Source organism: Zootoca vivipara, chromosome 4 (genome assembly GCF_965207765.1).
Source record: "Zootoca vivipara chromosome 4, rZooViv2.hap1.1, whole genome shotgun sequence".
Classification (NCBI taxonomy): Eukaryota; Metazoa; Chordata; class Lepidosauria; order Squamata; family Lacertidae; genus Zootoca; species Zootoca vivipara.
In genome coordinates, this window is record NC_142587.1 from 98,803,419 (window position 1) to 98,828,803 (window position 25,385).

General features: G+C 43.7%; 1 protein-coding gene across 1 annotated transcript in view; it reads left to right on the top strand.

The window, feature by feature from the left end:
* Positions 1-20,324, top strand: part of PGM2L1 (phosphoglucomutase 2 like 1) — a 38,584-nt gene extending 18,260 nt beyond the window's left edge. The window contains exons 3-14 of the mRNA XM_035115219.3: positions 1,463-1,569; positions 4,427-4,511; positions 5,901-5,984; positions 8,003-8,196; positions 9,205-9,394; positions 9,501-9,598; positions 11,948-12,128; positions 13,524-13,617; positions 13,838-13,967; positions 14,601-14,790; positions 17,144-17,277; positions 18,962-20,324. Coding sequence (XP_034971110.1) covers positions 1,463-1,569; positions 4,427-4,511; positions 5,901-5,984; positions 8,003-8,196; positions 9,205-9,394; positions 9,501-9,598; positions 11,948-12,128; positions 13,524-13,617; positions 13,838-13,967; positions 14,601-14,790; positions 17,144-17,277; positions 18,962-19,064 — 1,590 coding nt within the window. The 3' untranslated portion in view covers positions 19,065-20,324. The remainder of the gene's footprint in view (positions 1-1,462; positions 1,570-4,426; positions 4,512-5,900; positions 5,985-8,002; positions 8,197-9,204; positions 9,395-9,500; positions 9,599-11,947; positions 12,129-13,523; positions 13,618-13,837; positions 13,968-14,600; positions 14,791-17,143; positions 17,278-18,961) is intronic.
* Positions 20,325-25,385: the final 5,061 nt, after the last annotated feature.

The window sequence follows — 25,385 nt, forward strand, 5'->3', positions numbered from 1 at the left end:
AGAGAAGACTCCCTGGAAAAGACCCTGATGTTGGGAAAGATGGAGGGCATTAGGAGAAGGGGACGACAGAAGACGAGATGGTTGGACAGTGTTCTCAAAGCTACGAACATAAGTTTGACCAAACTGCAGGAGGCAGTGGAAGACAGGAGTGCCTGGCGTGCTATGGTCCATGGGGTCACGAAGAGTCGGACACGACTAAACGACTCAACAACAACAACACTGCTTAGAAATACTTTTAAATAAATAAATGACTGCACCAATTCTCAATGTGCTATAATAAACCAGGAAGTTTTCAGTTAACCATAGCTTCCTGTTAATATCTAAACAGAGCCTCCATGGTTACCAAGTTTGGAAAAATACAGGTTCTTAAAACACGGGTTGAAGATGGCTCACTATCCTGGCCTATTCCAAGCCTGGTAACCATACTTTAAATATTTTCCCTGAGTGGGGAAGGGTCTATGAGTATAGGCACAATATTTGTTCATATTAGCTGATTAAACCAAGCTATGGTGGTTTGAATTCGGCCACAGTGTTCTACAACTGCAGATGTCATGTTTGCTGGAGACTATGAATAAGTAATAGCCATTATTATGGGAAGAATAATTTGCTTTACTGTTGAGTAAATACTGTACCATTCATTGTGAAGGTTTGCAGACAGGGGTGGGGAACCTCCAGCCTGTGGGCCAGTCTTGGCCTGCTGCCAAGGTTGTCCCATAAGGTTATTTTCCCCAAACTACATCCTCCTGACCATCAGTTTACATCACTGGGTGATGTCAGCGGATGTGTGGAGTTCAGTCCTGCTGGGTGCTGCTTTGCTAGTGAAGCAGACCCTTCCCCTGTGGGTCGACTTTAAAGAACCCCCGTAATACCACCCATCTTTCAGTTAACTGGCATAATTGTGACATCAGATGATTGATAGGTGGGTGGCCTCACCCACCTGTCAGAGTTGGTCCATGGATTGGGGGAAGCTAAAGATTTGGATCTCTGAGCCAAAAAGATTCCTCATACCTGGCTTACTATGTAGGGAAACTTTTCATTGAATAGCTGGAGACAGTTGGTAAGGGTGAATTAAAGTCAAATTTATGGATTTCCTTTTGTTTCTCTTGCCTTGCTGATGGCAGTAATCAGTGCCAGATTTGAAACCACGGTTGACCAAGGTTCAGGTGTTCCACCTGCCCCCCAACTGGGAGGTTTTGGGTAATTAACTTGGTGTAGCCAACGTTGCAGGACTGATGTAAAGTTACAAATGAGAAAACATTGTACTCTCCTGAGATTGCTCAATAAAGAAGGAAACAACTCTAATTGATAATATAATTTGTCCACCATGACAAATTCAGATTACATAATTGGGACAGAGAATTCTTTATTACAACTTCCCTGTGCCAGTGGAATAGGGAAGGTCTGAAAACCTAAGCAAGTAGGAGGATTTATGCATGGGACTTCTCTTTTTACTTTGCTGCAGGGGATGTACAAATACCTTGAAAAATCATTTCCAGACTTCAAGCAACGTGGTTTTGTTGTTGGGTATGACACGCGAGGCCAGATAACCAGCAGTTGCAGCAGCTTACGGTATGGGCTTTGTTGGGAGTAGAAACAAGATTGCCATGGAATGACTAAATCCCCTTTGCACTAAGCAGAAATCAAACTTTTGAAATTTGAAGATGAGAAGAACCCTAGAAGATATATCAGTTCTTTTTGAATGTGAACGTCTGCATCTGAAAGCGACACGAAGGCATAGCCTCAGTTCTGCCACATTACAGATCTCATTTCAGTCCTAAGGGGCAGTTTGGTGGATGAAGTCAGGCACATAGTAACTCAAGCCATGGATTTGATACTTAGGCATTACACCTGTTGCACAGGCCTGGCTCTTTTCATTAAGTGCATAATTTGTGTCAGGTCCTACAGATAAGGCCTAGGATGAGGCAGATTTGCAGAACCTCTGCCAAAGCCTTCCTGATGCTTTAAAAACTCCTCTCAAAAGCCACCGAGCTATTTAATATGAGGCCATTTCAAAAGAGACCTTCTGGCAGTCTGTGTATATTGTTGTATTTTCTTTGAGTTTCAGTAGATTAGAATTAGAGAGCAAATAAGTCCCATGTTTGGCACATTACAGGCATCAAATTGTGCCCCCTGGAGGGGGAGTGAGAGAACCATAGTAGATTTAGAGTGCAGACAAACATACCGGTAGTACAGTATAAGGAACATAGTCAGCCTAGCTTCCTTCTCGCCTTGCAACTCAGATGACAGGTGTTTGTACCAGTGAACTGAATGCTGACTCAGCTCTCCATCTCAAGCATAACACAAGAGGAGCTCTGCTGGATTGGGCCAAAAGCCTAGTTGACTCAGCATCCTGTTCCCCACATTGCCCAGCAAGAAGCCCTCAAGTAGCACATGAACACCATAGCCCTCCTGCTGCTCTTTCCCCAGTGCCACATCCAGAGGCATATGCTACCAGCCTCTGATCCTGGAGGTGGCATATTGCTGCCATGGCCAGCAGCTGTTCATAGCCTTTTCCGCCATGAATTCGACTAATCCCCTCTTAAAGCTGTCCAAGCTGATTGTCGTCAACCCAATTTGTTTTATGCACTCTGAAGCAGGACTTCCCTGTATTCTGTCCTGAACTGACCCCCACTATTCAACTACATTAGATGATCCCAAATTGTCATCTTACTAGATGAGGGGGAGAAAATCCTCCCTATCCACTTTCTCTGCACCAGGCACAATTTTTTATATTTCTCTGACATATTCCCCCTTACGCACCTTAAGAAGCCCCCAACAGCACACTATTTCCTTGTGTGAGAGTAGCTCCAGACTCCAAATCATTTTGATTGTCCATCTCTGCATGTTTTCCAGCTCTGCAATAGCCTCTTTTTTTGAGATGTGGCAACTAGAACTGTACATAGTATTCCAAGTGTGGCAGTACTGTACTATAGATGCCTATAAAAGCATAGTGATATTTGCAGTTTATTGTTGATCCCTTTCGTAATGATTCTTAACAGGGAAGCTACCCTTTTCACAGCTGCCCCACAGTGGGTCAAGTGACGTTACCCATTTATTTCTCCATTTGCCACTTTCTTCTTCTTCTTTTTAATTTTTTTTTTAAATATTTTTATTAATTTTCCAATTAAAACCAATTATATCACATTCAATATTTCAAATTATACACATATATATATCAATCAAACCGAATGTTATGCCAAATCATCTAAAGAATTTTTTATTTGGGTTCCCATGCTTCAAGAAATTGGGAATTCCTCGCAACTGTCCACTGCCGTCTTTTTTCTAAAGTTCAAATCGTCCTCCAAGTTCATAATAATCCAGATCTTCCCCTTACAGTCACATAGATGTTTTCACTTTCATCCGATTGTTTCCCAGCCGCTGAGATAAATATCAAACAAGGTTTCACAGATGTTCTTTCTCCTGTGTGAGTTAATCAGTCCAGCCTCCCCATAAATCTTCTTAATGGAGCTCCTTGTTGCGTCGAAGCAGCCCGAAGCAGCGCCATCTCAAAAAGCTCAAATCACTTTCGCTTTCTCTCATAGCCATGAAGATTCACGATCATTATAGAATTTACAGCTTTTTCAGGCAGGAGACCCAAACATCAAACCATAAACTCTTGGTAAATTAATGGATCTCCTTGCCCTATAGCTGAACTTAGCTTCAGGTCGCTGCTCCAATTTAAAGTGCGACACAACTCATAAATCCTCCGAGCGCGTCCAGAACTCCTTCCGCCCGACTAGGGGGAGGCTTTTCTCATCGACAACTCCACATCTTTAAAAAAATATGCTCAGTAACAACAGTTATAAAGTTCAACTCACACAGTCTTTTGCTTCTCTTTCACTCCAAACAAGCCAGGACATCGCGTCCGGGAAGGTACGAGGCAACAATATGAAGGGAAAAAAAAATAAAAACTCCCTTCCCTTATCGCTCCGTCCCCATCAATCCTTCTTCCAGATGCAGTACAATCTTTGACTCCTCTCCTTTCAGCAGCATAAATTTCTCAGCAGTAAACAGCGCTTCTTCCCCTCCTTCTGAAGTATGTCCATAGATTTAAGCCTAATTATCTTCTTTAACCATGGAAATCCCCGCCATGCAGATTAGCGTCCGGGAGTCCTGGCCCTCGTAAGTGCTCAGCCCAAGCTCCCCCCACTCGAAAAACAGTCGGAGTGGGTCTGGGGGCATCGCGGGCCAGCGGCCCCTCTCCGTAACCCCCGGAGAGGGTAGGGGGTTGCCATTTACTCCCCTAGCAACCGCCAAATTCCTTACGAAGGTCAGAGAGATGGAAAACAGGTCCGCCATTCCTGCAGGCGGAAACCGGAACCTTCTTCTTCTTTTTAAAAAGGAAATGGGAATTTGTCTTGTCTTAGGATTTTAGGGAGGGTGCAATGGGCAGGAGAGTGGCATTATCATTCTTTGTCTTCCACAGACTTGCAAAGCTCACAGCAGCAGTCCTGCTTGCTAAGGGTGTACCTGTCTACCTGTTCTCAAGATATGTTCCCACTCCTTTTGTGGTAAGTCCATCCTTTTATTATTATTGGGCACATGGCCATCAGGTCCTAAACTGAATCCACATCTCCAGTGTGAAACCTTATTGAATTTTGTGGCACAGCAGTCCCTGGGGGTAAGAAATAAATGTTTGGATTGATCACAGTTAGCTTGTTTGCTGTAAGGGCTAGCATTTACATACAGTAATGGAGCAGTGGTATGCTTAATACTTAAAGTAGAAATTAGAATTCTGAATGATGTCAGGCCTTGGCTTGATGAAATTATATATCCTCTGGTGATCCTTTGCTAGAGACGGAATAGGTGACTTGAACCCGTTTCAAAACCATTTGAAATCTGTTGCAACATCAACATGTGTATGTCAGATGCCTTGGAGGTTATTTTTTGTTTTGTTTTTGTTTTCACTATTTATTTTGTGCTTTTACCCTGTATTTTTACCTTGCCAACTGCCCTGAGATCTTTGGATGAAGGGTGGTATATAAATTTGATCAATCAAATACAGAGGTACCTCAAGTTACAAACGCTTCAGGTTACAAAACTCCGCTAACCTGGAAGAGTTACCTCGAATTGAGAACTTTGCCCCAGGATGAGAACAGAAATTGTGTGCCAGCGGCAGCAAGAGGCCCCGTTAGCAAAAGCACGCCTCTAGTTAAGAACAGTTTCAGGTTAAGAATGGACCTCCAGAACAAATTAAGTTCGTAACTAGAGGTACCACTGTAAATAAATGGCGGGGGGGCTGAATATGTGTTACCTGAAGTCTCTTGGAGCGGTGATTCTTTCTCATACCAAAAATTGCACAAATAACATTGCAGAAGGACTGCCCATTGAACATATCTTATGGCAAAAGTTCTCCTCAAATGTACAGAATACCATTATTACTGTTTGTAGCACTTGCTTTCCAAAGTCATGAAAGGTCTAAATCCTGGGCTCCGACCCATCTCAACATGCACAGTAGACGTTTGAACTCTTCCCTTGGGTATGGAGTGGCTTGTGCTTAGAAACAGAAACAAGACCCGAAGCCTTTGCTTTCATGTGCCTGGGGCTTAAGGCCTTTTGATATCATTGGGATGTGTGTGTCTTCCGGGACACAACACCATCTTGGGCTCAGTTAGGCATATTGATTTTCCTGCATCTTTGCCACTAAGCTTATGAACAGCTCTAAGCACTTATAATAACTTGCTTGTTTAGAGGATGTGACTTGGGAAATATCTAGGGATTCTTCTTTTGTTCAATAGCAATGCTTTACTCAAAGGTCATACTGAATGGCGGTTGTCATTCAAGGGTCCACATATTCTTCTTGTATCAGTTGTGCAGAGGCTCAGAATACCGGAGTTCCTATCTGGGCTGTTTCAGAAATCCTGGCATGCTGGAGAGTGAATGTGATTTTTGTCTTGCAGCCCTACGCAGTTCAGCAGCTCAGAGCTGTAGCTGGGGTGATGATTACTGCTTCCCATAACCGTAAGGAAGACAATGGCTACAAGGTACGTCGGAGAACTCTCTAGATGCCTGCTAGCTTTTAACAATCCTTTAAATCAAGAGCCTAAGAAAATATCTGTGTTAGATACTGGAATTGTCTGGGGAAAGGTCATAACTCAGTGGTAGAGCAGATGGTCTAGGTTCCATCCCCAATGGCATATTTAGATAGGGCTGGAAAAAACTCCTGCGTGAAACCCCGAGGAGTCACTGCCAGTCAGTGTAGACAGTACTGAGCTAGATGGATCCAATGGTCTGACCTGATGTCAAGAAGCTTCCAGACTGTAATATTCTGGAAAATGCTCAAGAATGGAACACCCCATACTGTATGTTCTGTTAGTGGAATAATAACCTTTTTCTGGAAGAAGAAAAAACCCAGATGCCTTCTGCTTGCAGGTGGGGATAGCTCAGCACCCCTTGCAGGCTTCCCATAGACAAACAGATGTCCACTGTAAGAACAAGGATGCTGGGCTAAATGGACCTTTGGCCTGGTCCAGCTGCCAAACTCTGATGATAGGATGATGTTGGGTGAAAATACTCTCCAAGGGAGAGTGAATGGAGTTTGTCACACTTTGGTGAAAAGACTCTTTGTTTTGACACCCACAGTGTATTGAAAGCTGGCATTGTAGGTGCATTTCTTATTCCATGCCACCAGGTATCATTTTAACACAACCCTAAAGGGAGCCTGTCTGAATGATCCACAGAGCAACATAGCCCCTGGCCTTTACAAATACTAGGCTTGTATTCAACTAACTTTTACTTGGAGCAGGACTCATTGAAATTAATGCTGATGAAAGAACCCCTGTGTTGCAAATTAAAGTCAAAATGCTGAGAAAAGGAGGCAACACGTTGACCAGTTCTTGGGCAAAAAGTAACTGTTTTAATCTGTAGTTAACCATAAATCAGGCAGTGATACAGGGTAATCATCTGTTTCGGTTAATGCTTCTTCAGTTTTATAACTAAATAAATCAAATAAATATAAGTCAATAATCATGTCATACATACTATAAATCATACATTATAATCAGGTCAATAGCCGGCATGGACACGAATCTATACAGTCCATATTATTTTCACAATGCAGTATGACCCCTGTTTCGCAGAGTACACGCAAGTACTAGGTATGTTGTATGTTTGTTTTATTGTCTTATTGCTGTATCTTCCTGTATTTTTGCATTGTGAAAATAATATGGACTGTATGGATTCGTGTCCATGCCGGCTATTTATAGTATGTGTTGCCTCATTGAAATTAATGGCTATAAATAACTTAGGTTTGTTGATTTCAATGGATCTATGCAGAGTAAAAGTTGGTTGAATACAATCCATGGATTACTGTGTCCTCCCAGTTTTTGATATAATTAATTACTGTTTACTATGAATTTCAAAAAGTAGATAATAAAACACCAACCACAACCTTTTATTATTTAGATATATCAGACTATCAAATATCGGCTTATTTGCCCTTCAGAGTTCTTTCCAAACCAGAACTTAGTTCTGTATTGCTAAATTAACATGTATGTTTATTGATCATTTTGATTTTGTTTTCAGAAATACAAACCATGTGGAGAATGCTTACTTAGAAAAGTGATATACCAACACTGTTTTTGAAAAAGTGTGCTGCTGTTGCATTTTATGGATTGAGGCTTTTTCAGCCCGAATGAAGTCAGGCAGAACAACAGATATGACGCTTAGCTTTGTACAGTGGGCTAGGATATAGCCCTGCAAGCCCACCCACCCACATTTCTCTCCAGGCAAGCAGGAGGTATTAGCTGGACAGAACCACTTGAGGGGGGCTTCTGAGGAGCTGTGGTCTGGTGAGACTTCTGAGAGCCAAGTATAGATGGCTGAGGGGCCACATTGGCCCCTAGGCCTCAAGTTCCCCACCCTTCTCATAGAGCTTGCATCACTACAGGCATTCTTGTGCTATAGTTGCCGAACGTTTAACATTTAAATTTAGGAGTGCTCAGACCGTGCCCAGAGGTCTTGCAGTGATTGAACTCTTACGTTTTCCCAACTCTCACTTTAGGTATACTGGGAAAATGGCGCTCAGATCACATCTCCTCATGACAAAGAAATCCTGAAGTGTATAGAAGAATGTGTTGAGCCGTGGAACGACTCCTGGAATGAGAATCTGGTAGAAAGCAGCCCTCTTATGCGAGATCCCTTGAAGGAAATCTGTGCAAGCTACATGGAGGATCTGAAAAAGATCTGTTACCATAGGTAAGAAATCAAAGCACAACTCCTGTAAGCATCAATTCCATATGTTAGAAGCCCTCAAAGGTGGAGGTTCAGAATTGGAAGCAGGTGAGATGCAAATGATCGGCTTGGGCACCGTAGATATTTGAATAGGGAAGAGCAGAAGAAGAGTGTATTTTTAAAATTTTGTTTATAGACCACGTTTCTGGACAGAGACTGCTGAAAGATGGCCACCACTGTAGAGGAGAACTTAGTTACCAAAGATTTGACTGAATGAAAATGACTTAGCCTGGTGCCTGAAAATTGAGAACAATGGAACCAGGCCACATTTCCCTGGGGAGAACATTCCACGAATGAGGGGGTCACCACTGAAAATCCTCATTCTCATGTGGCCACCTTTTGTACCTCCCTCAGATTTTATGTTTAGTTTTGTATTTACAGTGGTGCCTCACTAGACGAATTGAATTCGTTCTGTGAGTCAGTTCGTTTTGCGAAAAATTCATCTAGCGAATCCCATAGGAATGCATTGAATTTTTATTTTATTTTTGCCCATAGGAACGCATTAATTGAATTTCAATGCATTCCTATAGGAAACCGCGATTCGCTATACGAATTTTTCACAAAACGAATTCGTCTTGCGAGGCAACCTCCACTCGAAAAATCTATTAAGTGAAAAATTAGTCTTACAGGGCATTCGTCTAGCGAGGCACCACTGTACTTTGGCTCCCCCCCCTCCTTATGTGCTGTAAGCCACCCAGAGAACTTTACCAGACAGTGCACTTGAAGTCTAGGAGAAGGGCAAAGGTAACGTCTGAGCCCACATTAGATTTGTTGGTTATCCATGTCTATCATTTTTAGTTGCAGTGTCCCATGAAAGCCTGGCTCATTCTGCAAATGTTGGACAGATGCTGTGAGCTGTTTTCATATGAAGTCTGCTTTGGCATCTGGGCATGTCACCATCTCATGTGATGCCATGCCACCTTTTGGGAGCAGCAGGTCTCCTATTAATCCATTCTGTTATTTTCTTTATAGGGAGCTGAACACAAAGAGCAGCTTGAAATTTGTTCACACATCCTTTCATGGGGTTGGGCACGACTACGTGCAGTTGGCTTTTCAGGCATTTGGCTTTCAGCCTCCCATTCCAGTTCCTGAACAAAAAGACCCAGATCCAGATTTCTCCACTGTAAAATGCCCGAATCCTGAAGAAGGAGAATCTGTGCTAGTAAGTTTGGCATGCGATTTCGTCAACAGTTTTGTATGTAAATAAGGGTGGGTAAAACCAACTGGCTGTTTTGTGCTGAGTAAAAATATTAACTTTCCTCTTCTAGGAATTGTCTTTGCGGCTTGCAGAGAAGGAAGGTGCCAGGGTGGTGGTGGCAACGGATCCTGATGCAGACAGATTAGCTGTGGCAGAACTGCAGAAGAAGTAAGCATGTGTTTGTGTGTGAGAGACGGTTTCCTCTGTGAAGAGGGAAAGATGGGCAAGTCTTGTGGGTGTTCCTTGAGATGCAGACCTCCACACCAAATAATGTTTGAATATCTAAACTTTTTTAAAAAATAACACCAGTAATTGTAAGTGGGATGGGTGGTGGTGGTCTGCTACTAAAAACACATATAGCTGAAGCTCCCTGTGCTTCAGATATCCCCATAAATTGAATTAAAAGGTTGGAAGGGACATGGAAATCCTCAGATCCCTCTATAGTCCAGTAATATATCTGCACCTGCCTCTCTCAGGCCACAGCAGAAGAGAAACAAGCAGATACACAGCACCAACGCATAAAAGCAGCCTGGTTTCTGTTTTTTTCCTTCTGCCACCATCTCCAACCCCATCCCACCCCACCATTATTCCATGGCCCCGTTCCAGTTAGCAAGCTCTTAGATTCTTTCTATACTGTACACAGCAAGGATCAGGGCCTTTTCTTCTAGGGGGTACTCAAGGGTACGCAGTACTGGTGCCTCTTTTTGTAGTTGTTAAAAAGTGTGGCACTTACTGTAACAACTTTATGGTGAGTACAGGGACCTGTTTTTCAAGGGAAAACAAAGCACTGGCAAGGATGCTCCCAGTTTGGGATCAGGGAGTGCTTAGGCCATGCCCAAAGGTTCCAGTGTGTCTAGTACATAAAAATGTGGAGCTGTTCTTTTTCTCTTTTTCTCTCCATCTCATTTCCCATTTGCTACCAGCTTGTTCTCCCAGATACCTCCCTCTCTTCCTTCCTTTACTCCTCTGTTTCCTTCTCCATAAACCTTCCAACTGGAAGACTTTTCTGCCACAACTTATTATTCTGAGTTCTCCTAGCACTCCCCCTGCCTCTCCTTCTACCGCTAGTTCTCAGGCAACTTCCAAACAAGTCTGTGTTGGGGGATGGGGGGTTCTCATACCTGCAGGGTTTTTGCAGCATCCGCACAACATTGGTCGTCATCAGGATTCCTACCCATATTCCCACATCCACCTATTGGGTTGTTTTTATTTTTATTATATATTATGATTATATTATGATAATATTTTGATTATATATTTTGTGGTTTTGTATTTTGATTTTATTCTGTGAACTGCCCCGAGACCTGCGGTTATAGGGTGGTATATAAATTCAGTAAATAGAAAAAAAATAAATTAATGTCAATTTACCCTTCCTGTGAAAAATCCAATAACTTAAAAAATACCTGTTGCCAAAGTCATGCATGTGATATCTGAATTGTTTGCAAAATTAAGCCTCAATCTGAAAGTCCTTTGAGTGCCTTTCAAATGAATAAGTCCACAAACCAATCACAGTGAAATGAGTGCAAGGGGGAGCTTCAGTCACCTGGGAAACTCTGCTTCCTGGACCATTCTGAAAATGATGGGGTGTTGTGTTTGTTGGGAGATTCATTCCCTGTCTGCAGTCATTGGATTGTTGTGTATCATATGACTGTATGTGTTTTCATTCCACAGAGTGGATGTGACGTAGACAGGATGTTCGTCTACTGTTGCTCCTGAAGTGGAACTGTTGTTTCTTTTGTTCTCTCTTCACTGCCTGCTATGCTAGAGAGAGGCAGCCGTGCTAAACAGCTCTGAATGTCTGAGCTGGGCAAACAGAGGCAGACTCTGCATTTGCCACAATAAGGCAGTTTAGCCTTATTCAATGGCTTGTGTGTTGTTCTTCACGTTGAGCAGAGCAATCACAGATTGGATTGCACCACTGGACTCAAGTAGCCGGGCATGTGTGCACTGGCTTTGTCCTAGCCCTGGGCAGTCTTACAACTGGGCAGCACCCACAGGCAGCTATTTAAGAAGCCCTGCTGGTGTTTTAAGTAGCCAATGGACAAGTCTTGCTCTTCCGCACAGAAGAAACTTCTAAAGCAGGCATGTCCAACAGGTAGATCGTGATCTACTGGTAGATCACTGGACATCTGTGGTAGATCACTGGTAGATAACTGGCTCCCCCTAAAGAAGCTCAGCAACTTTGGCTTCCCTAAGAAAAAAGCTCTACATCTTTGCCCTGAAGCCCCCCAAAGAGGGCTTTCCTTCCTAAAAAAAAAAAGCTCAACTTTGACCCGAACCCCCCAAAACATGGATGGCTTTCCTTCCTTAAAAAAAACTCAACAACCTCAACCTGAACCCCCCAAAAGGGGGTAGATCACTGCGAGTTTTTAACTCTTTGAGTAGATTGCAGTCTCTTGGAAGTCGGCCACCCCGTTCTAAAGCAACCGTTGTGTTTGTGGCTGTGTTCCTCTGTATTTTGGATTCTCGTGCATATTCCTTTTGACCTCTGGTGCTCCCCTCCTCCTCCTTCTGCAGTGGCCGCTGGAAAGTCTTCACTGGCAATGAGCTGGCAGCATTGTTTGGGTGGTGGATGTTTACTTGTTGGAAGAAGAATTGTTCCAAAGATGCCGACGTCAAGAATGTTTACATGCTGGCCACCACGGTCTCCTCTAAGATCCTGAAGGCCATTGCACAAAAAGAAGGATTTCGCTTTGAAGTAAGAGCTGAATGGCATTTAGGGTTGTGGTTTGGCTGAGTAAATCCCAGCCATCTTTGTACGGTGGTACCTCGGGTTACAAACTTAATTCATTCCGGAGGTCTGTTCTTAACACGAAACTGTCCTTGACTAGAGGCGTGCTTTCACTAATGGGGCCTCCTGCTGCCGCCGCCGCCAGTACGTAATTTCTGTTCTCATCCTGGGGCAAAGTTTGCAACTCGGAGCAACTACTTCCAGGTTAGCGGAGTTTGTAACCCAAAGCGTTTGTAACCCGAGATACTACTGTACAGGGTGCATCCGACCATGGTGGGGTATGGAATATTACTACATTCATTTTGAACTAAAGGAGAGAACTGAAGCTGCTCTGTGAAGGAGTTCCAGGCAGAAGGGGAAACTTTTGAGCGTTTGGGGCAGAATTCAGAGGTCTTTTTAAAGGACATGCAAGATGCTAGAAGGAATGAAGCAGTGAGCACCCCCTCACTTATGCCTTTGACAAGTAATAAGTTATACTCAGAGGGGACCCATTGAAATTAATGGAGAAGACTTAAATTAGATCCATTAATTTCAGTGGGTTTACTCTGAATAAAATGTTTGTGGGGGGAGTATTGAGTTGATTCAGATGGTGTGCAGATGTACAAGTTTGGGTTCGGGCAGGATCTGTCTTTTGTTTTTTGCAGGCAATTTAGCTAGCTCTGGTCAGCTTCAGTGTGATATACAGTATAATGAATTTATAGAGTGCAATGTGACTAGATTGCAAGGGCTGAGATGATTAAAGCTGTAGAGAGAGCACTGACTCCTTTTCATTATTGCAACTCTTACTGCCCTCTAGTGCCCCTTCTGGAGCACAGCTACTGTGGCCTCTTTCTGAGAAAATCTGTTTAGTTTGTTAGGCCTTTCCAGCCTTCAGTTTCTAATTTGCAGCACCGTCCCTGCTTGCAGTTTAAACAGTAGCCTTTGGGCAGACTATTATTCTAATGGTCAAAAGAAATTGTTTCCTTATGGTTGACTTTTGAGAAAAGGAAACTTCTGTTACGTCTTCCAGGACCACTGATCTTGGGCCAGAGGGCTGTTCTTAATTTGGGTACCATTCTACAATGTGCTGGCATATAAGAAGGAGCCCTTTTTGCCCATTTAGAGAGCAGAGGCAGTACACCTGGTTGGCTAGGGAGGTAAGGGATGATCACTTGGGAGCCATGCTTAGGACTCTCTTCTGAGTAACCTTTTCCCAGTCTTGGGTGACCCAGCTGCAATTCTGAGCCCACTCAGGGCTGCATACTTAAAAGAGAGTTGCTCTCAGAAGACCTCCGGGAGTGAGCAGCTTGGTGAATTTGCATGCAGTTGGCATGTTCCGTGAGAACAATCTGTATTAAGTGAAGGCACCTTCCTGTCTTTCAGGATACACTCCCTGGCTTCAAATCGATTGGCAGCAGAGTTAAAAACCTCCTGGACAGCGGCAAAGAAGTCCTTTTTGCCTTTGAAGAGTCCATTGGTAAGCACAGCGAGTGGCAGAAGGCAGGGCCACAGGACAGAGCCCAGTCCTAGAATCTGTCCCCTCCCTTCAGCCTGCTGTTTCCCACAACCCCATTGCGTGGCCTAACTCTCAAACTCTTTTTTGGTTCTGTTGTACAGAAATGTTAAGATGATGGATTTAAGGCGATGTAGATGAAAATAAAATAAAAACGCTGTTTTGCAATTTTTTTGTTTTCCAGGCTTCATGTGTGGCACTTCCGTGCTGGACAAAGATGGCGTCAGCGCAGCTGTGGTGATCGCAGAAATGGCTGCTTATCTAGATACCAAGAGCCAAATGCTGGCATCCCAACTAACAGAAATATATAAAATGTAAGTTCTGTGTGTCATCATCGTTATTCTTATTTATTACCCGCTCTTCGCCTGAGGTCCCAGGGCAGGTTACAACATTAAAAACACAATGCTGAAAACAATTAAAGCAACTTTCCATCACAGAAATTACTCATGGAGCTGGTTGCATCAATTCCAGCTGGTGAAAAATAAGTTTAGTCATTACAAGAGCTGTAACTTAAAGCTTGATCTTGCTTTTCTCCTCCACATTGTTTCCTTGTGTGTTGTGTTTTTTTAGATTATAAGTGTGAGGTAGGGAGTGTCTTATGGTACTGATTTTTGTAAGCCATTCTGAGCGCCTTTTTGGCCAAAGGGTGATGTTAAAGTGCTTTCAATAAATAAATTTGACTGGAAAGAGTAGGGATTGTCTTTTCTGTGTTTTTGCCCGTGAGATAACTCAGAAATGTTGGAAGTTGCTGAAGGGGTCGCATTCGAAAAGGAACTTCTGGCAGGGCCTAACTTTATCCATTTTCTGTGCCACCATTTTTAGAGACATCATAGATACATTTAGTGATATGGAGGTTTCGGGTTTATGCTTAGCTTTCCTTTCTTTTCCTAGTGACAGAATTTAGAGATCTAGATTACCGTGCCTGACTATATACTGTGTTTGTGTAGGTATGGCTACCACATTTCAAAAACCTCGTATTTCCTGTGTTATGATCCTCCTACTATCAAAAGGATATTTGAAAGACTCAGAAACTTTACATCACCTAATTCTTACCCAGCAGTTTGTGGCACTTTCAGTATATTGGACATCCGGGATGTGACCACTGGGTATGACAGCAGCCAGCCAAATAAGAAGTCGGTGAGTTGCGCAACTCTTATTAGAAAGCTGTTGCAGATCCTTCTCATAATAGCTTTAATCTGAACCCTTTTGCCTTGCAACCCTTTGCAGAGTTTTCAAGTAATAGAGGTGTTGATTGGAGGAAATCAGTAATTAGATTGTGGGCTTGGATGTTGAGAAGGAGAAGCGAGTACGTCATTTCAGTCTAGGCCAGTGTTTCCTAACCTCAGGTCTCCAGCTTATTATGGACTACGACTCCCATCATCCCTAGCTAGCAAGACCAGTGGTCAGGGATGATGGGAATTGTAGTCCGAAAACTGTTGGAGACCCAAGTTTGGGACACACTGGCCTAGGTTCTGTCAGGCTGACCACCTCTCAGCAGGTGGGTTGCCACCTTAAAGGAAGAAACCCATAAAAGATCATATTGGCATGCAGGTACTTATGATGGTTCACATAAGCTTCAGCTGCCTAATGTATTGGATTGTAGTTGAGCACAGTGCAGAGTTTTGTCTGCTTTGATCGCAAACCTGCGTATTAAAATTACATCCACATCCCATGTTCTCTTAACAAAAAGTAAACTCCGGTCAGGTTCAAAGTCTGGTTCAAAGATACCTGACAGATTCCTCAGAGCAGAATATGAAATTGTTAGCCTATATACAGAACAGCCTCCCCCAACCTGGTGCCTGATGACTTCGGCTACAACTTGTGGGGGGTGAGTGCTCAGTCCCCTGGGCTCTCACTTGTGGGGTGCCTCAGGGTTCTGTCCTCTCCCCCATGCTTTTTAACATCTATATGCAGCTGCTGGGAGAGATCATCAGGGAGTTTGGGCTGGGTGTTCATCAGTATGCGGATGATACCCAGCTCTACCTCTCTTTCAAATCAGAACCAGTGAAGGCGGTGAAGGTCCTGTGTGAGTGTCTGGAGGCGGTTGGAGGATGGATGGCGGCTAACAGATTGAGGTTGAATCCTGACAAGACAGAAGTACTGTTTGTGGGGGACAGGAGGCAGGCAGGTGTGGGGGACTCCCTGGTCCTGAATGGGGTAACTGTGCCCCTGAAGGACCAGGTGTGCAGCCTGGGAGTCATTTTGGACTCACAGCTGTCCATGGAGGCGCAGGTCAATTCTGTATCCAGGGCAGCTGTTTATCAGCTCCATCTGGTACGCCGGCTGAGATCCTACCTGCCTGCGGACTGTCTCGCCAGAGTGGTGCATGCTCTAGTTATCTCTCTCTTGGACTAGTGCAATGCGCTCTATGTGGGGCTACCTTTGAAGGTGACCCGGAAACTACAATTAATCCAGAATGCGGCAGCTAGACTGGTGACTGGGAGCAGCCGCCAAGACCATATAACACCGGTCTTGAAAGACCTGCATTGGCTCCCAGTACGTTTCCGAGCACAATTCCAAGTGTTGGTGCTGACCTTTAAAGCCCTAAACGGCCTCGGTCCAGTATACCTGAAGGAGCGTCTCCACCTCCATCGCTCTGCCCGGACACTGAGGTCCAGTGCCGAGGGCCTTCTGGCGGTTCCCTCACTGCGAGAAGCTAAGTTACAGGGAACCAGGCAGAGGGCCTTCTCGGGGGTGGCACCCGCCCTGTGGAATGCCCTCCCACCAGATGTCAAAATGAAAAATAATTACCAGATGTTTAAAGGACATCTGAAGGCAGCCCTGTTTAGGGAAGCTTTTAATCTTTAAGAAATTCGTGTATTTTAATATTTCTGTTGGAAGCCGCCCAGAGTGGCTAGGGAAACCCAGTCAGATGGGCGGGGTATAAATAATAAATTATTATTATTATTATTTATTATTATTATTATTATTAACTTCCATGAGCCTCAGCCAATAGGAGTTGTACTTTGAAGCACCTGCAGGGCACAAAGTTGGGGATGTAAAACAGACTAACTGTATTCAAAATCCTTTAGGAGGACTCTTCTTACAGTGTTCAAATATTTTTTTCCTCCGGACAGAACTGGCTAAGGAATTTACTAATGTATTCCTAATTTGAGAGTCAAAGGAACCTCTCTATAAATAAACAGTAGTTGACGAATGCTGTTGTATATACTTTGAACAAGGTCTAACTAGTTCATTGATGGGTTCATTTGCACAATTCTGTAACTTAAAATCTCAAAGCAGCAATGAACATGTGACAGATTTATTTGTACCGTGCCATCAGTGCTTTAGAGAGTAAATTCAGTCCACAGATACTATCACCATCATAATGCAGTGTTTTTAGTCTTTGGGTTGAAACTTGTCCACAAAACACTTAACTGAAGTGCTTGATATTTAATTAGTGGATGAGAGGAGGCTGCAGGAACCCCTACACCAATTCCACCTTGATTTTTCTCCTGGTATTATGCTGTTCTTCTTGTTGTCGCTGCAGGTACTGCCTGCGAGTAAAAACAGTCAGATGATCACCTTCACCTTTCAGAATGGCTGTGTCGCCACCCTTCGGACAAGTGGAACTGAACCAAAGATAAAATATTATGCAGAGATGTGTGCACCACCGGAACAGAGGTGGGGAATTCTGTTTGTGCCATCACTCCCATGGGTTAGGTTCTATGCCTGGCAGTGGTCCTGTGAATAGTCTTGTCTGAACCAAGCAGTTAGAGTGCAGGGGGTGTCTCTTTGTGGCTTGATCTGGACACACTGTTGCTGCCAAACAGCCTAGCTGCAGGGCAGCTAGTAGGGATTTTGATTTCCTTTTTTTTTTTAATCCCACGCTTCCTCAAAGGAACTCAGGGCAACGTGTGTGGTCTCCTCTTCTCTCCTCTCCTCTCCCCCCAGTATCCTCACAACAACCCAGTGAAGCGGATTTAATTGAGGGAGCGAATGACTGGCACAAGGTCACCTAGTGAAATTCATGGCTCTGGTGTTTCTATGGTCTAAGACCATCACTCCTAGCTGCTACAGCAGTCCCTTTCTCACTGACTGTTGTTGTTTATTCGTTTAGTCGTGTCCGACTCTTTGTGACCCCATGGACCAGAGCACACCAGGCACTCCTGTCTTCCACTGCCTCCCACAGTTTGGTCAGACTCACAGTTTAGTCAGACTCAGCTTTGAGACACTGTCCAACCATCTCGTCCTCTGTCGTCCCCTTCTCCTTGTGCCCTCCATCTTTCCCAACATCAGGGTCTTTTCCAGGGAGTCTTCTCTTCTCATGATCTGGCCAAGGTATTGAAGCCTCAGCTTCAGGATCTGTCCTTCCAGTGAGCACTCGGGGCTGATTTTCTTAAGAATGGATAGGTTTGATCTTCTTGCAGACCATGGGACTCTCAAGAGTCTCCTCCAGCACCATAATTCAAAAACCATCAATTCTTCGGTGATCAGCCTTCTTGATGGTCCAGCTCTCACTTCCATACATCACTACTGGGAAAACCATAGTTTTAACTTTACGGACCTTTGTCGGCAAGGTGATGTCTCTGCTTTTTAAGATGCTGTCTAGGTTTGTCATTGCTTTTCTCCCAAGAAGCAGGCGTCTTTTAATTTCATGACTGCTGTCACCATCTGCAGTGATCAAGGAGCCCAAGAAGGTAAAATTTCTCACTGCCTCCATTTCTTCCCCTTCTATTTGCCAGGAGGTGATGGGACCAGTGGCCATGATCTTAGTTTTTTTGATGTTGAGCTTCAGACCACATTTTGCGCTCTCTTTCACCCTCATTAAGAGGTGACTCACTGACTACTCTCTCACATCTTGTAGCTGACACAAGAGTTTTTTGCCAGCTGAGACTGTGTCTCTCCTATTCAGCCCACCACTCATGGCCTCTAAGACATGTGCCTGAACCGACATTTTTTTTCTTTTCTTTTTTGCTGAAGCTAGTGGAAATGTACAAGCAGGAGAGACCCTTTGCCATTGGAGGCAGGCTGTGCAGTTGCCTTCCTAACTTCTCATTTGATCTCTGCGAAGTCCAGACAGGCGGACCATGCATGGTCTTCTGATAGCTAGAGCATGAAACTCTTAATCTCAGAGCTGTGGATTCAAGCCCCATATTGGGCAAATTATTTCTGCATTGCAGGGGTTTGGACTCAATGATCCTATTCCCTTCCAGCTGTATAGTTCTATGATTCTATGACAGCAGAGTAGCTTTGGCATGAAGAAAATAAATGGAAGTCTGATAGAACTTTTCTTTTTAGAATGTGAGTTGGCATTTTGGATTGTGGAGAGGTATCTTAATAACCTCTGACTCCTCTTCCCTTTTAGCGACACGGTCTTCCTGGAAGAGGATCTACAGAACCTCATTGATGCTCTGATTGAGAATTTTCTGGAGCCTAGTAAGAATGGACTAATCTGGCGTTCGGTGTAGCCTTCCTCCTGCTGCTGCTGCTGCCATTGGCTGTGATAGCAGTCACTCCATGCACTGCGTAACGTGGAACAAAGGAACCAAGATGATAACTCCTCTTTGCATTTATATATATACAATATATATATATATGAATGCCTCTGTGCGTTTGTGTGTTTTATATATAGATATATATGTTCCCTAGCCAGCATATTTATATGGAAGCAGTATTGTTCTGTCCGCTTGCTTTCCAAAATGAAAAGCAGATTACCAGACAGCTTTTCCCACAGAGATCCCTCAAGCCAAAAGGAAAGGGCTGAGCAGGTTCTGGCAAATTTGCCAGGAGTGATTGGTGAAAGGGACTTCCTCAACCACTGCACCTCAAAAATGAAATAAACACAACCTTGGAGGCTTTCCCGGCTGCTGCCTTGTATTAAACCAGTGTTGGGTATCTAAAGTCTTCAACTTGCTTAGTCCCTTGGCAGCTGGCCTGGATGATCATAATGGACTGGCAGAATGGTCCTGCTTCCTTGTAGCTGTTTTGAGTGTAGGTATCTTTACTGTACTGTTGAGTCTTACCTTTTTAAAAAAAAAATCAGTCTGTTCAGTAGAATTCAGTACTTAGAGTTTTCTAGTGCAGATGTTGTTTAGAAGTCATAAAGGTTCCAGCTCTTTAAATCTATTCTTTTGAAAGGTGCTCTTTGTGCATTGTATTCTTATCTGTCTGTGTATTTGCTGAAGTTTACTCCACAGTTAAGCAGTAGTGGCAAGCTATATCATACGAGGTCTAGCCCTGGGGCTAGCCCTGGGGCCCAAGCAGGTAATGATAGGCCCTCAGATTGCCTAGTGGGCTTCTTGGAAGTTAGGAAGCAAGACAGAATGGCTCAAGGGGATACAAAATTGACCATTGCTGTGCCTGCTTTGCCTTCACTTGCCACCATCAGAAATCCCTCTAGACACAGCAGTTTTGCCCCAGCCACTCTATTTTAAAGTCACAGTAACTTTAAAATAAACAACCTGCATCAAATAAAGCAACATTCAATAATCCACCCAAATCCTAGAGTAAACAGTAAAAATTAAACATCAGCAAATAATAACTAAACAGTTTACACCTATCAGTTACAACAAATAATTACTAATCTATAATCAATAAAAAAAAACATCAAATCGCAATGCATAAAATACCACAAAACCATGTAAAAGGATCAAATGGAGAAACACGGACACACAACTAATAAAATTATTTTTTTTAAAAAAATATCCCTGAACACCTCTCTTCCCAGCTGCTTCTGCTGTTCTCAGTCATGGAAAGGCTCCCAGAGAGGGCTGGAGGGTGGGGGCAAGGCAGGTGGAAAAGGCATCTTGCTGCCTCTAACACGGAGCTCCAGGGTCTGATCCTGGAGGGTGTTGCATTCGTGTTGCCCAGTAATGCATGTTAATAAATATGGTGTTTGCAAGGTCACATGTGATGTTTTTCGGCATCATCACAGGCCTTAAAACAGTCTTGCTGTGCCGTCAGCTGAGCGCCAGATCTTTGGAAGATCTTGGCTAGACTGAGCCTCCAGAAAGGAAGGTAGGAAGGTTGTGGATCAAGGCCCTTGAAAACGGCTAGGACAGTTTTCATCAGCTAAAAGTGTCACAGCTGAGTGCATTTTTCAACTCATAGCCATGGGTTGTACCTCTTAGCCACCACTGGGGAGGGGCCGGAATGGTGGTCTGCATGCCAGGGCAGAGGCAGAATTTCGTAGTCGCCACCCAGAAAGACCCAGCGGAAGTGGAGCCTTGCCTTTATTCTGCTGTGTGCAGACAAAACTCCATGGAAACAAGGATTTCTGGGGTGGCAGTGATTCTGTCGTGGTGCCAGGCTGCACCTGAGTGATATTATATCCAGTTCTGACATTGTCAGACGTGCTTGTGAGGTGGAGGGAGATTTAGCTGCAGATCAAGTTTGTAATCTGCAGCAGTCTGCTTCAGACAAAGTAATTCACGATGCAGCCTCTCTGGGGTTTAGCATATCATGTTTGTGCTTGGATTAACTTGAGTTTATCCAAGGCTTTTCCATGAAACAAGTTTGAAAAATAGAAAGCAATGATAGGACTATGGCCATGTTGTCATAGTGGGGATGTACCAGCGTTTGGGCTATACCACTTCACACTGCAGGAGGAAGGTCACATGATTGACTCTGTACCTTCATATACCACCAACACAAGGGAAGCTAGCATGGGTGGGGTGGGCGGAAGGCTACTCTAGAAACCTTTTCCCTGGCATGTGCTTGAATGCAGGGATTTTTGTATGGAGCATTTGGTCATGGGAGCCTCCAACCTGCAATGCCAAATGGTACAGCCCAGACACAGCTTTGCCGCCTCAGAACTAGACATAATACCACTTGGTTAAATTTATCAAGTATATATTTGAAATAGGGAGAACTCCCATCCGTTTCCCCATCTGGCACTACAGAAGTTTTCAAGCAGCTTTTTTTATTCTCCCCCAAACCCAGTAGCTTCTTTCTTCTGAGTTGACGGAAAAGCTGAGTTTCAGTAGCCCAGTTGATATAGCTTTGCCACTGTTGCTTGACTTTGTCCTCCTCTTTCTCCTTATGCCCTTTGTGAGTTGGATCTGATAAGATGGTGCAGGTGACGTCTGTCCTGATGACCCAACTTTAGGTCACAGGGACAATAAACTCCATTTCTTGTACATCTGGGTTGGGGTTTGAGGGGGAAAGAGAGGGATTGATGCCAACTGGAGCTTTTGCTCTGTGGCATAACAAAGTACCTTCGCGATATCTGAATGTATGTGGACAGCAGGAACTTGCTTGTATTGCACAAGGCTTTCGGGGCAAGATCCACCAGGAATTCGTCCTGTGCACGGGACGTATTTCTGTAGGGTTTTGCCATTGATTTACATGCAATATTTATTTATTATTTTTATTATTTAATGCTTAAATGCCTTCCAGGTTGTTCGTATATATCTGAGTGAAATGTATTGAATGCCAAAATATCTTCTTCTTCTTTTTTTACTCTTTGTTTTCTTTTTCATTTACTGTATATTTGAAAGTGCTGCAGTTGCTGTTTGGAACAGAGAGGGCGGAATCCAAGGCCTTAAGAGGCTCTTTCTGAATCCTTTGCTGATTTGGGGGGAAAGAACCCTCTTTCTCTGGTTTAGTTTGAACAAACATAAGTCATGGAAGAGCAATGTTTATTGACAAGTTTTCTACCTATAGAGAGGATTGCAGAGGTGCCAGCCTAGGTCCTCCCAATTCACATGATGGGGTGAGTAGCTTAGGGATCTCTGTTGGATTGATTCTGTCCTGGGACAAGAGTTTAAGAGAGAGGGGGCATATACTCCTTACCCCCCAAATGTATGGGAAAGAGGACTGTGACTCCAGTTTTGTTTAGTGTCCTGAGAAAGCTGACTTGTTAAGGATTTGATTATTTCTGCTGGAACCACTGCTATTGGTGTGTTGTTGTTTTTTTCCAGTTGTTCACAATGCTTGAAAATCCATCCTATTCCATTTGGGGAAGTTTCTTTTTCTTCTCTTCCCCGCTTTTCTTAACTGTGAAAGATCACCTCCTCCACTTACCTCACCAGTGAGCAACATGGAGTTCCTTTGGCCTTCTGCTTCCACCCTTCTTCCCTGCGGGGTTTCTCTTGACTGATGCCAGGAATATTTATAATGTGGCATGACGGGCAAAAGTAGTTGAAACCACTTCAGAAACACACTGTGGTTTTTTAAGATGCCTCTTCCCTTCTAAGATGTTGGTGTGGAACGATTTTACCAGGTTGTTGTATGATGATTTGATAACATGGGGGGGGGTTGTCGTTTCGCTCTTTCAAATCTTGAAATGATTTGCTGAAAGCACTTTCGTCTCCTGAAATTCTGTAGCATGATCTCCGTGCATGTCTCCTCAGCAGTAAATCCTAGTGAATACAGTGGGACTTATTCCAAGCTAAAAGAGTATAGATTGGCAGCTTAAAATGCAGGCTTTGGAAAAACAACAGACACACACACACACATATGAAGTTTGCTAGTTGAGAATATTTATAATTCACTTTGGCTACTTGGTTTACTTGAGCATGCTTTTGAGAAAACGTCCCCTTTCCTACCCAATAAGAAAATGTCTTAATGGTCTTCATCTTCTTACCTTTGTTATGACAATAAATGGCAGCCACTGTTTTGGGGATGGGCGAGGGAGAGAACAGACTTTCCCTTATAATACCAACTGCAAAGGAAGAGCCTAAAATCTGGTCTCATTTTTATTATGGAGAAGACTCCCTTTCTGGTGCAGCCTTGCAGTTGATGAGTCACATCCCATAAAGAAGCCCCGCACATGCAAGCAAATTTTTTTCCATTATCAGCAGAGTCTAGTGCTAGAGTGGGCCAAATCACACTCAGTAAGTTTTTAAGTCCTCATGCCAAGAGAGTGTGTTGAAATAACATTTGAGACTGGCAGGGCACATCCAGCCCCCTGCCGCCGTTTCTTCCAGCTCCTGCCACTCCCTGTGCCAGGTTTACAAGTCCCAGGCGGGGCTCTCTCCTGCGTGTCCTTCAGCCTTGACAGCACTGCTGCCTGAGCAGCTGTGCTTTGTGTTGGAAGGGAGCCCAGCAACATCTCGGGGAGCTGAACTCTCCTCGGCCAAATAGGGAGAATCACAGCAATAATTGGCCAAGTGGAGATGTGAGTCTCTTTGACTGACACGTTGTTGGTTCTGGTGAATGGAGCTTTGTAGCTCACCTGTGCCTCACTGCATCCAGTTTCATCTCACTTAAGGATGCTTTCAGGGCATGGGGAGTCATGCTCTGCAATGTGTGCTTGCGCAAACAGCACTGAAGCTTGTGTAGATCAGTGTGAAGATAATTCAGTTTTTTGCAGGTGGGGCATGACCATTCTAGTCCATAGATGTTTGACTCAAAGCAAGACTTTCCTTCATAATTTTTGTTCAATGTGTACTGATACACTGATATATATATATATATTAGTTTTGCCCTTTATTGGAAGCACACTTCTTATGTGTCATAGTGAGAGACCTTGTGTGTTCCCCTCTGGGATCTTGCAGCATTATCTGCCACTCAGAAGCTGGAATGGTACCGGTAGGAGTTGAGGGTGTGATTCTTACAACTGATAAGATTCCATGTCTCTTCTTTTTGTTTTGTTCTGAAAGATGCGCATGTCCTAAGTTTACATAGTTCTACCCTTCCCACAAGACAGGGTGTGTGTAGTACAAAACACTTGAGTACAAAAAGCAAAGTGAGGCTTCGCCCCTTACTGTGTCTGCCTTCGTTTGGTAGCCCACTTAGCTTGGAAGGAGGTGATGCACTTAGCACCTGCCCAACCCAACTTTCTGCTTCCTTTTATGTATCCTGCTTGACTTCATTTTCAGGACTGTTGCTTTAACCAGGGTAGTCACCGTCTTGGGCTGCCCTTCAACTAAATTTAAAGAGTGGTACCAGGCAATCTTTTCATTATCCTTCTTTCATTTCAGATGTTCTTTTCTGCCTAAGAGACAATGGGTGGTATTATCAATATGGACTGAAAATTTGCACTTTGATTCTGTTGGAAGTATTTTGTGTGTGTCTGGATTATGAAGTGGCTTTAGTTGAATAAAGTGTTAAGTTAATAAAACATTCTCCTTGTAGAAGTGTTCTTCTGTGACTTTGTTTCTCCAGCTTTTAAAAAGGACTGCAGGAGGGTTCTTGGTGACCAGATAGTTTCTTGGGCTCTCTGGAGGGAGACCTAAACTCTTGTTTGTTTCTAATTAAAACCAAATTGTGAGGCAGATGAATTTTGCCTTCTGTGCTCTGTGTAGAGGTTGCAGTCTAGATTCAGCCTTGCCTGCAGCTCCCTGATGGACCCAGGGAGGCAATGGGCCAGCCAGAGTTATATAAAAAGTAAACCTTTCCTTGCCGGAAGAAATATCAACAACCTCAGTTATGCAGATGACACAACCTTGATGGCAGAAAGTGAGGAGGAATTAAAGAACCTTTTAATGAGGGTGAAAGAGGAGAGCGCAAAATATGGTCTGAAGCTCAACATCAAAAAAACCAAGATCATGGCCACTGGTCCCATCACCTCCTGGCAAATAGAAGGGGAAGAAATGGAGGCAGTGAGAGATTTTACTTTCTTGGGCTCCTTGATCACTGCAGATGGTGACAGCAGTCACGAAATTAAAAGATGCCTGCTTCTTGGGAGAAAAGCAATGACAAACCTAGACAGCATCTTAAAAAGCAGAGACATTACCTTGCCTACAAAGGTCCGTATAGTTAAAGCTATGGTTTTCCCAGTAGTGATGTATGGAAGTGAGAGCTGGACCATAAAGAAGGCTGATCGTCGAAGAATTGATGCTTTT